Source organism: Myotis daubentonii, chromosome 19 (assembly GCF_963259705.1).
Source record: "Myotis daubentonii chromosome 19, mMyoDau2.1, whole genome shotgun sequence".
Lineage (NCBI taxonomy): Eukaryota > Metazoa > Chordata > Mammalia > Chiroptera > Vespertilionidae > Myotis > Myotis daubentonii.
Window position 1 is genome coordinate 16,011,601 of NC_081858.1, and position 13,946 is coordinate 16,025,546.

Genomic DNA, 13,946 nt, shown 5'->3' on the forward strand with positions numbered 1-13,946 from the left:
TTTTTCCCCCTGAAAAGATATTTTACAAAAGATGAGAAACCAAAAGCACAGACTTAAAGATCAAATGACCAATTACTCTGATTTACTTGGAATGCAACTTAACCTGGTAAGATAAAAATATCCAGCAAAAAGGCAGTGGTATGCTAGAAACGTTCATGGTTTATCTAAACGTGGAACTAATTCAGAAATAGGATCACTTAATATAACTGTCCTCGTACTGTACTCTTTAACAATGCGAGTTTCCATTTTTCCCCCAAAAGCCGGAATGACCTGAGTCGCTATGCATAAGTAACCTAAAACTTCACTTTAAAGACCGCTTTACGCACAGCGGGTAAACACTTGTGCTCCTCGGCTTGGCAGAGCTGGCCACTAGTTAACTGCCACAAAAGGAATTTCAAATGCATAAACTTGAAAATAAGAAATAAGCAAATTACACAGCACAGTGCAGCCCACTTAAACATCTAGCTGCTTCGTCTACCACGTTTATAAACACACTCTCTGTGAACCGTGAGGCAAAACGCACACTCACAGACTCTACTACTGGATACGAAAGCTCCTTTAAAGCGATTTCCCAGTTCCACACTCAATATTCACATCACACAAACTGGTAAGAGTTCAAAGATGTAACTACAGAATATAGTTTAAAACTGTTTTCCAGTGGATATTTCTAGAGAGGAGAACTAGGAAGGGTGGGGGAGACAGAGAGAGAGAGAAGAGGGGCAGAGACAAAGAGACAGACAGGGTGGGATGTTCATTTTATTTACATTTGCCTTGTTTAAAACTACTTTATAACAAATGTTTAACCTCTGTCAAAAGATTTTAAAAATAAATATCTGACAGCCCCACTCTCCTAACCCAGCTAACGTAAAATGAAAACCTAGCTAGGACTGAAATGTAGAACAGGCACTAATAATTCTTTCCATTTCTTTTTTAGTAGTCTTTTAATGTGTAAGGAAAAGTGCCCATAACTGTGCAGCTCACTATGTTCACACCCTGAACAAGGTCAAGAGAGAATATTACTGACATGCGAAGGCCCTCCTCTTGCTTTTCCCAGTCATTTCTCCCTCAAAGCTGCTACTACCTGGACTTCACAGAACTGTTTCGCTACTAACAATTATTTTTCGACATTTCCCCAATTCTCTATGCTTAAAGCAAATTTTAGGAACTAATTTCTTTCCGGATTAAGAAAAGAGAAACAATTTCATTCAACAAATATTTACTGAGTATCTACTATGTGCCAGGTTTTAAAACTCAGATGATAAATTTTTCATTATATTATAAAAGTAATTCCATTGGACAACCATTAAGAGAAATGTTACAATATTTAAAGAAATGTGATTTCATAGCATATTTAAAGTATTTTATTGTGAGACTACATATAACAAAAACTATACGCAGTATTAGATGTCAAGAAGTCATATGAAAATAACCTTGGCATAGGGCAATTTTCTGACATGGTCCGTTAGGACATTAATATTTCAAAGAGTCAGAATCTTGGAGTGAAAAAAGACCCGAAAGAAGCCTTGCTCTCAAAGCAAGAATCCCTTACAAGATATTACTGAGAGCACCTATGTTAGAAATGCTACGATAGTGCTGAGAGCACCTATGTTAGAAATGCTACGATAGTGCTGAAAGCACCTGTGTTAGGAATGCTACGATAGTGCTGAGAGCACCTATGTTAGGAATGCTATGATAGTGCTGACAACACCTATGTTAGAAATGCTACGATAGTGCTGAGAGCACCTATGCTAGAAATGCTATGATAGTGCTGACAGCACCTATGTTAGAAATGCTATGATAGTGCTGAGAGCACCTGTTAGGAATGCTATGATAGTGCTGACAGCACCTGTGTTAGGAATGCCATGGTAGAGAATGCTTCCTTTATGCTACTTCCTTTTAGCTGCCCCTCCCCCAAATGACTGCGCTCTCTTCCACACAACCGTCTTTACTATCTGAAGACAACTATCACGTTGCTTGCCAGGCATCTTTTCCTCCTGTTAGTTGTGAGACAATTCTGTGACCACCCTAGACAGTCTACTATTCTTTCTGGACTTCATTCACTGAATAAGTAAATACTAGACACTTCACCATTGGATGGATGGATTGGGGAAACCGTACTGGAAAAAGGTCCCTTCTCCACAGGTTAACATTTAGCGAGGGGACAAACTTAAAGCAAATAATTTCATGTATGTGCACACACACATACACCTATGATGAATTTCTATGAAATATACATAAAGGGTGTGATTAGAAATTAAGTGGGAGGAGTTTATCTGAGGAAGACATACTTAAGCCCACAACAGAGAAGAGCACCTAGACAAAGCCTTTGGGAGGGCGCACACAATTCGGCAGGAACTGGGCCGTGCCAAGGTCCTGAGGCAAGGAAGGTCTTGCTGCACACAAGGAAGCTGAAGGAAGGCCCGGGTGCGACAGAGGACACAGTGAGACAGCAAGAGGTGCCTGAGACATGGCTGCAGGTGCAGGCAGGGCCGGCTGATCCTGTGGTGCCTCCAGACCAGATGCAAAGTTCTGAGTTGTATTATAAATGCAGGAGAAAGGCAGTTTCAACACCCTTTACCATAAATATATATATTATTGATTTCAGAGAGGAGGGGAGAGGGAGAGAGATAGAAACATCAATGATGAGAGATAATCATTGATTGGCTGTCTCCTGCACGCCCCCTATCGGGGATGGAGCCTGCAACCTAGGCATGCGCCCTTGGCCAAAATCGAACCTGGGACCTTTCAGTCCGCAGGCCTACGCTCTATCCACTGAGCCAAACCGGTTAGGGCACCCTTCACCATCTTGGCTATTTGTTGTTGTTGTTTCTCTCTACGTATATTCCAATTTTTCAGCATCTCTAAAAGTGGATAACATGCGGGGGGGAAAAAAGGACACATATGTAATACCCTTTGTAATACTTTAAGCAATAAAAAAATAAATAAAAGTGGATAACATGCTCAAGATGTGATCTCTCTAGTGCAAACGTCAATGCAGCTGCTGACTGAGACATTATTTTTTTAAATATAGCTAGAAGTTGCAGTTTTTTATACACAGGTTACTATTCATTTAAACAAAACAGGAAACAAAAATTATTTTCAGATGAACTACTGATAAATCAGACCTCCCCCATACTTTTGTAACTGACAGTTTTTACAACCAAAATGTAAGCTACTATATATATTAAGTTAAAAAAATTATCCTTCTCTGGGAAAAATTCAGAGTAATAGCACATATACCATTTCAATTTTTTACACTCTCTTAACCTGGGATTATGTTTTTTATAACATTCCTTCCAAAACTCTTTACTGGGACCCCCGCTTGCCAACGGATCTTACCTTCTACGATGTCCCTCTTGTAATCGCTGTCATTGTCACTGTCAGTTGGCCGGTAATAGATATAAAATCCTTGAATGGGAGTATTATTGTTAATTGACGGGATGTACTAAAAAACAGAAGCAGAAAACTTGTCAAAAACAAAAGTAAATTTAACTTCCAAATCCATTAATATTTATTTATCTGCATAGCAGTATTTCTCTGGATTCATTTTGCAAACATCCTTGACGACCATTTTAAGTTTAATTCAAAGGTATTCAAAGGTATTAAGAGCGCTTAGCTTACTGCAGGGCTAACCAAAATTAAAGCAATGTATTTCACAAGGTTCAAAGGCATAAAAGTACATTTGGTTCAAAATGAATAAATCACGAAATGGCAATTAAGTCAACACTTGGATTAGAGCTGAGGCAACAATAATTTTATTTTTAACCCTACCCCACTTATAATATGTGCTTTTAGAAATATCTGTGCCCTTCAATTTCCTCACTTAAAAGTTCAGAAATCTGCCTGGCTGGCATGGCTCAGTGGTTGAGCATTGACCTAAGAAAAGGTTCGATTCCCGGTTAGGGCACAGGAACTGGGATGTACCATGGTCCTGAGGCAAGGAAGGGCTTGGGTTGCAGGCTTGATCCCAGTGTCGGGCGTGCAGGAGGCAGCCAATCAATGATTCTCTCTCACCATTGATGTTTCTATCTCTCTCTCCCTCTCCCTTCCTCTCTGAAATCAATAAAAACATATTTTTTTAAAAAGTTCAAACATTTGCTATTCACTGTATTACGTCATGAGGACATTAAACTATTAACATGGCCAAACCAGACAACCTCTCATTAGAGAAGACGTGTTACTTACCGTCCACTTTAGCATGATCTGTGTATCACTGACGGCTTCTGTGTACACAATGTGAGGCCCGGCTACTGGACGGTTAGAATAACGATTGGGGAACCCAGCCACCTGATAAGGACGAGACGCTGAACTCCGAAAACTCTCACCATGATGGTTGATAGCAATGACCCTAAATTTGTATGTTGAACCTTTTGAGGAGAGAATAAAAACAAAACCAGAATTTTTAAAAAGCTGTAATACGACAACTGAAGGTACAATACTCAAACTATGACAACTGTGCTATAACAAGAACATACTCTGAAGCCTGTGTGGTAAATAGATTTCTGCCCACGTGACAATTTCTAGCAACTGGTAGTAGCTGCTCAGTGCAGTGTGTTCACAATCCCAAGATGTAAACACCCCGAGAGAGGAATGATCTGTCCCCGAAGGGGGCGGACAGAGAAAGGGAAGAGCACATGTGCTCCTTGCACCATCCAGTTCCAAAGTCACACCCATCACAGACAGTATTAGTGTGTGTGTGTGTGTGTGGGGGGGGGGGGGGTCTGTGCTCAAGACCAGGTTCTTCTCCCTTGGAAAGAACAACTGAAGAGTTAGTATGGTGAATGCATTTATGAAGAGGCGCTGTGGGTTATGTCACTCTGATTCCACCTGTAACGGGGTAAGAGGGAGCAGATTTAGACTACAACGGAAGATAGTCATTTGTATTAGATTTAAGAACTTAAAAAACAACAACACGAAGGGTGTGAGTTTCTGAAAATCTGCAATCTAAAGAATAAATTAGACCCCTAAAGCAAGGTTCCTACTAGCTCAAAAGTGCCCGGGGGCTTCCGCAGACAGTGTTTTCCATCTGAAAAATGTCACGGAGCTTTACACACATTTACAACTGCCGCCTTCTCAGTGGGCTTCCAGTCAAATGGCGGAGTGGGTAAGTGTGGTCCTGGTATCCTCCCACGACCACATCGAAATGACAGAAAAACAATCCCTGAGAGCCGACTGAAATCTAGCTGAACACAATGAAGGATGCGCAGAAGCCACACTGAGACCCATAGGAGGGGCAGGCACAGAATGGGTGTGGCAGTTAAAAATCAGGATGGCTATCTCAGCTGCTGAGGTCCCCCTGAGGAGGGAGGAGGGAGGGGTCCCCTCCCAGGCCCCCAGCCCAGGTTTCCAGTGCAGGGAAGAGAAGTCCCCAGAGCTCCTGGCTGTAAAAACTAGCAGGAATGGTGAATGGTGGCTGACTGACACAAAGGGCTGCTGTAGTCCCAGGAGTTCCTCTTAAAGGGCCGGTGCACAGATTACTCAGACTCACTCACTCTTAGCTCCAGCATGAAAGGAACCAGGGACATAGGAGGAGGAGCTCCATTGTCTGGCTCTGGGGAGAAGGCTAGAGGGGCAGCTTTCTTTCGAACGGAAGTGCTGGCAGAAGCCACTTTCCTTTGCTGAGCCCTCCCCTTGCAGGCACAGGCACCATATCTGAGTCTCCATCAACCCGGCTACCATGGTGATCCCTCAAGACCCCACCCAGCCAACTTGTAGGCCCTCCCAAGCCGCTTTCAGTGACTTTTCCATCCAAAGGCCCGTCTTGGCTCATGCAGCGAACTTTCCTAAAATCCCTCAAAGGTTCACAAACCCAAACAAACAGCATCTGGCCTTGGTGCGCCCTGTACCGCTTGCTAAGTGGCCCCAGGCCTGGCGCCGGAGGCAGCTGGACTCAGTACACAGCTTGACCTCTCCTGGGCACCTCTAAGCCCATCACCCTGCAGCTCATGCCAGGTGGCCCAGACAGGGCACAGGCAGTGGCTAACCTTGGCCTGCACCTCTCAGGAAGCCTCCGAGCCGACGCACCTGATGGCCAGCTGCAGACCATGCCGGAGCACCACTCCACCACTTCCAGGAGCGATACACTCAGAGGGCTCACTCGGCGCTCGCTGGAGCCCCTCTGAAGTCCGCTCTGCTCCACGGGGAAAGGCCCCTGCATGGCAGCTCTCTCACTGCAGTCGTAGCCTCTTCTTTATTTTCACATTTTCATGCAATAAGCTTGCAATACTCTAATTAAAACTATATGGTTAATGAAACTATGCACCTATGGTTGGTCAGCATGGATGGCATAAAAAGGAAATGTTGGAATATGAATACCTGGCTCTAAACTACGAACTTCCACCGAGAGTCTGGAAGGAGGGATATCTTCAGCTGCCACCAGCCAATCACTACTCCTCATCCGTTTATATTCGACCTTGAAGGCAGTGATTGGAGAACCCCCATTGGCCCGAGGAATCCAAGTGACGTAGACGGATGTCTCTGATGCAGTGGAGATGGTGGGCCGATCGGGGGCCTCTGGAACTGAAAACGGAAACATTCGCTTCAGTAACCCTCAGTGTTAGAGACAAGAATAACTCAAACCAACTAAAAGGGATAACTGCCAAATATTTAATGAAAGGTTCTTCCAACTTTGCCAGAGTTAATAATATATCTTCCTGTTAAAAGGCAATGAAATAGCCAAATACAGGAAATAAAAGAAGGAAGCAAAATTAACCTACTAACTTGACAACTGTCTCTGAAAAACTGAACGTTAGTGTGATCATTGTGACCAGGCTCATTTGGATTCATGGCTAAAACAGTGTATGAGCAATTTTATCATTGGCTGCTTCAAGTCTGATTGTGCCTATAATTTACTAGAAGCCCGTTGTACGAAGAGATTCGTGCAATAGGCCTTCCCTTCCCCTGGCTGCCGGCACCAGTTTTCCTCCAGCACCTGGGACCCAGGCCTTTGCTGCTCCGGCTGGAGCCTTCAGTCTTCGCTCAGCTGCCTCACACCTACGTATGCAAATTAACTGCCATCTTTGTTGGGTTAATTTGCATACTCTCCTGATTGGCTGGTAAGCATAGCGGAGGGAGGGTCAATGTACATGTTTGTCTATTATTAGGTAAGATAGTAAATTTACAATAAAATTATGTGTTACTGAATTTAGATGTTTTCTTTATCCATCCAAGCTACATAAAACACATTCAGCAAACAATCTACAGATTATTAAATTAGGTGTTACTATCCTATCTTACACACCTCAAGGCTATAGGACTGCTACTCCAAAACACGGACTGCTAGGCATGAATAGAGATAAAATTTGACTAATAAAATCAATACTGATAAAAACGGAAAGAGAGAATTTGCTTAGGATGAAAGTAGGAAGGGGAGGGGATGACCTAACTCACAGGTGAGACAGTCTAGAGTCTATGGAGACATCAGCCATTGAAACTGTGTACCTAACTCTTCTTACTGACCAAGCCATTGTGTAACCCTAATGGCTCCCCACTTCGCTCCTACAAGGAAAGAATGCTGCTAGAAACAGCCTGGTAGGTATGACAGCTACCTCACCAATTAGCCCACTGCCATTCCACTGTGAGTTCTGGAAAGTGAGCTAGTTCTGAGCGGAACAAGGAGGACCCCCTCCGGCCAGGGTGACATTGCTCAGGTGAAGTCACCAAGGGAGTCGGCCTCTGTCTAGTGGCACACCGCTCAAGCAACACCCTCGGTCTCAACACCCCTCAACCCAGACACAGGTACAGGAGGACAAAACACTGCAGCATACGGTACTTGTATGGAGAAAGCATGGCATTTTATAAAACAAATTGATGCATGGGTAAAAAGGAATCTACTCAAAGCAGGCAACTTTGAGGGATACTTACTGCATTCCTTTCAAGTAAGAAAGCAATGGAAACAGAATGAACAGAACTGTTAGTTAATCTCTTTAAATACTACATAACCAAACAATTTCCTTCTGTCGATTCATTTGGGGTTAAAACTCATCATAGTTACCGGTAGATATAGAGTTATTAAAGGTTTATCAAAGAACACCACAGTTTGAATAGAAAAAGAAAGCTATTAGGGGAAAAAATCTCCACAGAGAAGAATATCTTCAATATCTAAAAGAAACAGCATGTGACAATTAAAGGATAAAGGAAAGAACGCTGCACTTGGAGGTAAAAAACCTGAATTTGAATAGCAATTCTTCTGGTTTTTAGATGATCTCAAGCAAGCTGCATAGCTGCCTGAATCTCAGTTTCCTATTTTGTACAACAGATATGCTACCTTCTTCATCAGGTTCCTGTGATGATTAAATAAATTATCTAAACACCATAAGATTGACAAGATATAGCAATGAACCTGAGTGCAACTTGTAATCATTCAATTCAAAAAAGATCTAAATCTTACTACAGGTACCACCATATATTTTGATAACTCCTCAAAAATAAGTAAGACTTTTAGAGTTCAAAATATAAATGTGGTTTCCCTGCCAGAAAGGAGACAGAAAAATCCTTTTTGTGAGTTATATAATCTTACTACCAGATGTTCTGACTCTGAGTGTATTACCTTAAGCACCAATCATGGCACTAGGTTCCAAGACTTGAGTGCTACAGGGAATTTAAGACGATGGTTGAAATAGGACCTAGAAGAGTACATGGTGGCTATAACCTGAATAATAAACAAATACCCTGTCCCATTCTGCTCCCCAACAATCTGAAACAGGTCAGCTACATTTATAAACGAACAGAGTATGAATATTGGTCTCCTTACCTCCGCTGTGCCTGGAGGAGTCTGTCAGGACCACTCCAAAGTGGTCTGCAGCCTCCGAAACCACAGGGCGCTTCGGAATGCCCGCTGGAGGGGAGGGGGCCTGGGCATTTTTCGATGAGGGTGTTTTCTCTAGAAATATTAGAAAACATGCTGTAACATGAGCTTATATAAGCAAAGTAAGAAAAGATACCATGACATTCAACTGGCACACAGATGCAAACATATGGACTAACCTGTCACAGGTCTAAATTTAAGCCCTACATTGTAAATACCTACCTCTCAGAGGCACTGACTTTTAAAATTATTTTTTCTAGTACCTTAAAGGGAAAACTAAAATGAGTCTTTCTGTACAAGCTAACTTTAATTTACACACAGAAAAAAAACACACACAAAAACGTCAAATGACTAGGGTAAAGGTTTTCAAACTGTCCGTTTTTCTTTTTACTATACATATTTCTTAACTCTAAAACATAAAATTCATTATTAAAGAGATTCTGTTAAGTTTCTTCACAGAATAACTGTTGTACTAAGTTTTAAAATTTCAAGAGGCAAAAGGTGAAACGGGGTGATTATTTTAAAACTGAAAAACATGCTTATTCAATATTTATAGGTCAGACTCTGTAAACAACTGAGGACTAAGTATAAAAACTAACTCAAAATACATTTCAAGTAAGAAACACTCATTATTTTTCTGGCCATCTCAGTAGTTAGATGAAAAGGTCTTTTTCAAAAGCCAATTGATAATTTCTTCTCAATCATCATACCTCCTTTCCTTATTGTGCCCCAATAAACTCTGTCCCACCCAAACCCCATCTCCGCTCCTTGAAGTCTTCTTCGTGATCATCTGTGGCTGAGCTATGACAGCATCTTTTCCATCAAGCCTCTCCTCACAAGCTCCCCGCAGAAAGAATACTCTTTCTCTGCACATCCTGGCATTTTCTCTGCCAGACTTTCTTAGCACTTACCAAGTCTGGTCTCTGCCGACACCCTTGCCTTCCTCCTGATCCTACAGCTAGAACTGTCCGTTGAAACATACATCAGGTTGTGTCACAACTCTGCTCAGATCCCTACAAAGCTCCCAACTCACTCAAAGTCAGTGTCGACAAGGTGCTGTGTGATGTGGCCACTCGGTCACCTCCCTGAGTGTTCTCCTCATTTACTCTGTTCCCATCAGAGGCTCCCTCAGTGTTCCAAGGATACACCAAGCACACCTCACCCCAGGACCTTTGCACTTGCTATTCTCACTGCTGGGATGTTCTTTCCCCAGATAGTCACATGGCTTTCCACTTCACCTCCTTAACATTCTGCTCTGCTATTGACTGAAGACTTCTCTGGCCACCTCCCAAAACTGTGATAACTGCTACTCCATACACTTCCCACATCCATACCCTAATTTATTTTTCTTGCTAACAGTCACCGCTTCTAATATACTTGTGACCTAGGTATAAATCTCTCCCAACTAGAATGCAAGCTCCATGAGAACAGGAGTTTTGTCTATTTTGTTTATTGCCGGGCACACAGAAGCATTCAGTAACTATTAGCTGTCCTGAGCTGTTACCTTGTAGTTGGTATTTATGCTTCTGTCTCACCTTTCTTAGCAAAGTGGAAGCTCCAACAGGATGGGTGTTGTCTTGATCACCTCTGTTCTCCCTGTGTTACCTACGCTACGGCCTTACCTATCATAAGCTCTCAAAAATATCTGTGGAACATTGGGTGGAATGGAATAATATAGCCATCCAATGTGGCCAAAAAGAGGTACCATAATAGGCGTATTTAATGAATTTATACATAAGACTCTCTACTAGCCAAAAGGATGCTTACTAATAAAGCGACACAAGACAGCCGGCCATTCCTCTTACAGCAGACTTGCTCACCTTTGCTGGTTCGGAAGGTCAGCATGGCAGGCTGTCCTTCGCCTGCTGCGCTTCTTGCTACCATCAGAACTTCATAGAGACTGGATGGCTCCAGTTCCGTTAAACGGAGCTCATTTTCACTGCCTGGGACTCGCACTGTGTGCCAGCTGCCCACCACGCCAACGCCATCGTCCAGCTACTCAAGAGAAAATGGGCCATTAGGAACAGGAGATAAAGGGTAGACAAAGTTTCCATTCAAATTTGATAAAAACTACAAGTTATTCAGTTCCAGGTGAATTTTGGGAAGTGGTGTACCACGTTAAATAAAAGAGACACAATATGTCTTCATATTAAGAAATATTAGGACTATAAGGAGGCCTGCAGCAAGAACCCAGGAATTCTCACTATAAAGACTCCTGGCTCTGCTACCTCCCACCAACGACAGCCTCAAGCAAGTGATTTACCTCCCAAAGTCGGTTCCTTTTACTTGTAATGGAAACAATACTCGTTTCTTACTGCGCTAATGGGAGAATAAAGTAAGTATCTAATAATGTGTATTAATGATAACATACACTATACATAATAAATATGATAAAGTAGAATATGTATGCTTGTGTATATATATGGATTATATAATTATGGGTCATATATTTCTAGCATTCTTGCTTCATTCTTGACACTGTTCAATGTGTGCTGGATGAAATAAACGTAAGAGATCCAATCCATTATGTCTTCATTAATGGAAACAAGAGACAATCTCATATGGGAGTTTCCATGTGGCTAAGGATACTTCCTGCATCTAGAATCATCCAGTTAGGAAAGTAAAGAAATGTTCAAATCTCATGATGCTAATTTTTCCAGATATTAAAAATATTACTATTAAAAGATGGATACCAAATATCTTGAACAAAGAAAATGATTTTTAAGTATGAGGGTCTCTCTTCCCATTTCATTCATCTGCTAGTCTCTCTAAACAGAAGAGACTTTTTAATTTTGCTTTAATATAAGCCTCTAGAGGGAAAACATCTAGAAAATCAACAGTTTACTGTGATAAATAACCAAACAACACGAGATTCCAATACAATGAAGAAGACAACTTGAGATGCAAATGCTCATCAGAGATTATGCCCGAGGACTTTGTTCAAAAAGTTGTTTTCAATAAGAAAATGCTTTATTTGATAAATAAACTGTATACTACTATGTTAGACAAGGGGGAATGACTTCTAAAAGTGGTTTATAGCGCTTTATCCCCAAGAGGTTAAAATGTTTGATAAAAACTGCTGAGAAGTCACGGGGTCCTGAGAATACCCATTTTTGGGGAAACTGTTCATACTTCGTTCTCACTCCTTTATCAGCTGGTAAGTGCAGCTGGGATGTGTCTCCTGGAGCATCTTTCCTGCCGCTCCCCCAAAGGAAAAGGTCATAGCACATGCTACACACAGTGTGCGGGTGTGAGAAACGGTGATACCCGAGGAGACAGTACCTTCCGATACTTCACAAAGTAGGCATTGATGGGCAGCCCGCCGTCCTTCCCCGCCCTCCAGAGCAGGTTGTATGTGTCTGCAGTGGGGGTCTGCGGGGGGCTCAGAATGATGGGGGCCTCGGGCACTGAGGTGCCGCTCGCACTTTTCTCTGCCGGTGACTCCACTGCGCTGAGATGTTCCCTCACTGGAAGCGAGCTCGCGAGTCCAGTTTCTGAACCCTCTCTCTTCTCACTCTGAGCGGCATCAGATGTGACGACTCCTGCTTTTGTATTTGTTTCCAAAGGAACTGCAGAGAAAGGGGGCAGGGAGAGAGGGAGGAAGAGGGGAGACGGCTTGAAGAAATGCATGATTCAGAGTCTTCTACACAGTGGCTTCGCTGCCTGCCCACACTGATACAACGTGAGCCCTAAAAGGTAGAGCCGGTAACATGCAATGCAGAATTCATGGAAACCTCTGACCTCCAGTAGCTACCACTTATTCGTGAAGGAGCAAATTAATTGTTTGAAAAATCAATGATATGGTGCAGTAGGTCAGTGGTTTAGAGGATGCTGAGCACATCTTATGCACCAAGCATGGTGCCAGATATTAATAAACATAATCTTATTTAATTCTCAAAACAACATTCTTAGAAAGTAATACTCCCACTTTACAGATGAAGAAATCAGGGTTCTGAGGGATTAAGTGACAACAGCTGGCAGACAAATGTTAGTAGAGCTGCTAGGAAGAAGCGACAGGGCAATATATTAAAACAAATATATTGCCAGCACGAGACAACTTAAGGACTGACAGCCCAGATTCTCTAAAGCAGTGGTTGCCAACCTTTCGGACCTCACAGACCACCAGTGATCGGCGGACCACAGGTTGCTGACCGCTGCTCTAAAGTGCTATTAATATTGATCCAAAAAAGTCTCCTTTTTTTTTTTTCTTTACTACTTTTGTGGAGGAAGGGAGCACAGGAAACAACGCTGGAGTTTCTTTTCCACAGTGAAGTCAGATTTCTGGTAAAAGGAGGGTGTGTTTTTAGGAGAACTCCTGCAGTTTAGTAGAGAAGCAACAAAAAAACAGGACTAACAGTGTAAGGTCAGTTCTCTGTTTGTTTAAAAGAGAGAAAAGGTGTCCCAGGAGCATCCTCCATCAAAGAACACAAGAAGCTAATGAGAAAATAATAGAGGAGAAAACTAATTAAGCTCACTGAGACTGCAAAATATTGCTCCTGGAACGGCCATGTTTACCTAGTGAGTCAGAACGTGGGCTGATGGGAAGGGTGGGATCTGGTGCCTGCTAGTGCAGATTCAGACGCAAGCAAGTGGGGTGATTAGCTGTGGCTCACGGTATGGAGAAACCTTCTTAGCAATAGCAGTTTCACGGATCCTCTGGGCAGGTTACCACTGGGAAGTGGTGTTGGGCTGTAGGAGAGTTTCAGTAGCGCATGCCTCAGTTTATACAGAGGCGTGAGAAAAAGTGCGTGCTCCATCCGGCCTGTGTCTCAAAGTTCTACTCTGTTCCTCAGGATGCAATGCGACTGTCCATACCCTTCTATCCAGAGGATTCAACCAATCTTCACTTACAATCCCAGTCATATAACTTGAGCCCTCACCAGATGCTAGATACAATTTATAAGGCCTTAACAGTACTTTCAAAATTTTTTTCATATATGTTATTTCAACTTATCTTCAGAGCAACTCTGTGAAATGCCAGAGTAGATATCTAGTACTTTGTAAGGTGGAATGGTTTTCTGCACTGGAAAACAGATGGATAAAACTGTGGTTTTCTAAATACTGTAACTATGGCAATGAATTTAATGACTGAGTTGAAACTAATCAAACAGGGACTATAACCATATCTGTCAAAGTTGTT

At 42.4% G+C, this 13,946-nt stretch overlaps 1 protein-coding gene across 5 annotated transcripts in view; it reads right to left on the minus strand.

The window, feature by feature from the left end:
* CDON (cell adhesion associated, oncogene regulated) overlaps positions 1-13,946 on the minus strand; it is a 75,396-nt gene that overhangs the window by 16,576 nt on the left and 44,874 nt on the right. For all 5 annotated transcript variants that reach the window (XM_059676690.1, XM_059676686.1, XM_059676689.1 and 2 more), the window contains 6 exons: positions 12,089-12,375; positions 10,627-10,801; positions 8,753-8,881; positions 6,316-6,519; positions 4,186-4,367; positions 3,340-3,445 (listed from right to left, as the gene is read on the minus strand). In XM_059676690.1, coding sequence (XP_059532673.1) covers positions 3,340-3,445; positions 4,186-4,367; positions 6,316-6,519; positions 8,753-8,881; positions 10,627-10,801; positions 12,089-12,375 — 1,083 coding nt within the window. The remainder of the gene's footprint in view (positions 1-3,339; positions 3,446-4,185; positions 4,368-6,315; positions 6,520-8,752; positions 8,882-10,626; positions 10,802-12,088; positions 12,376-13,946) is intronic.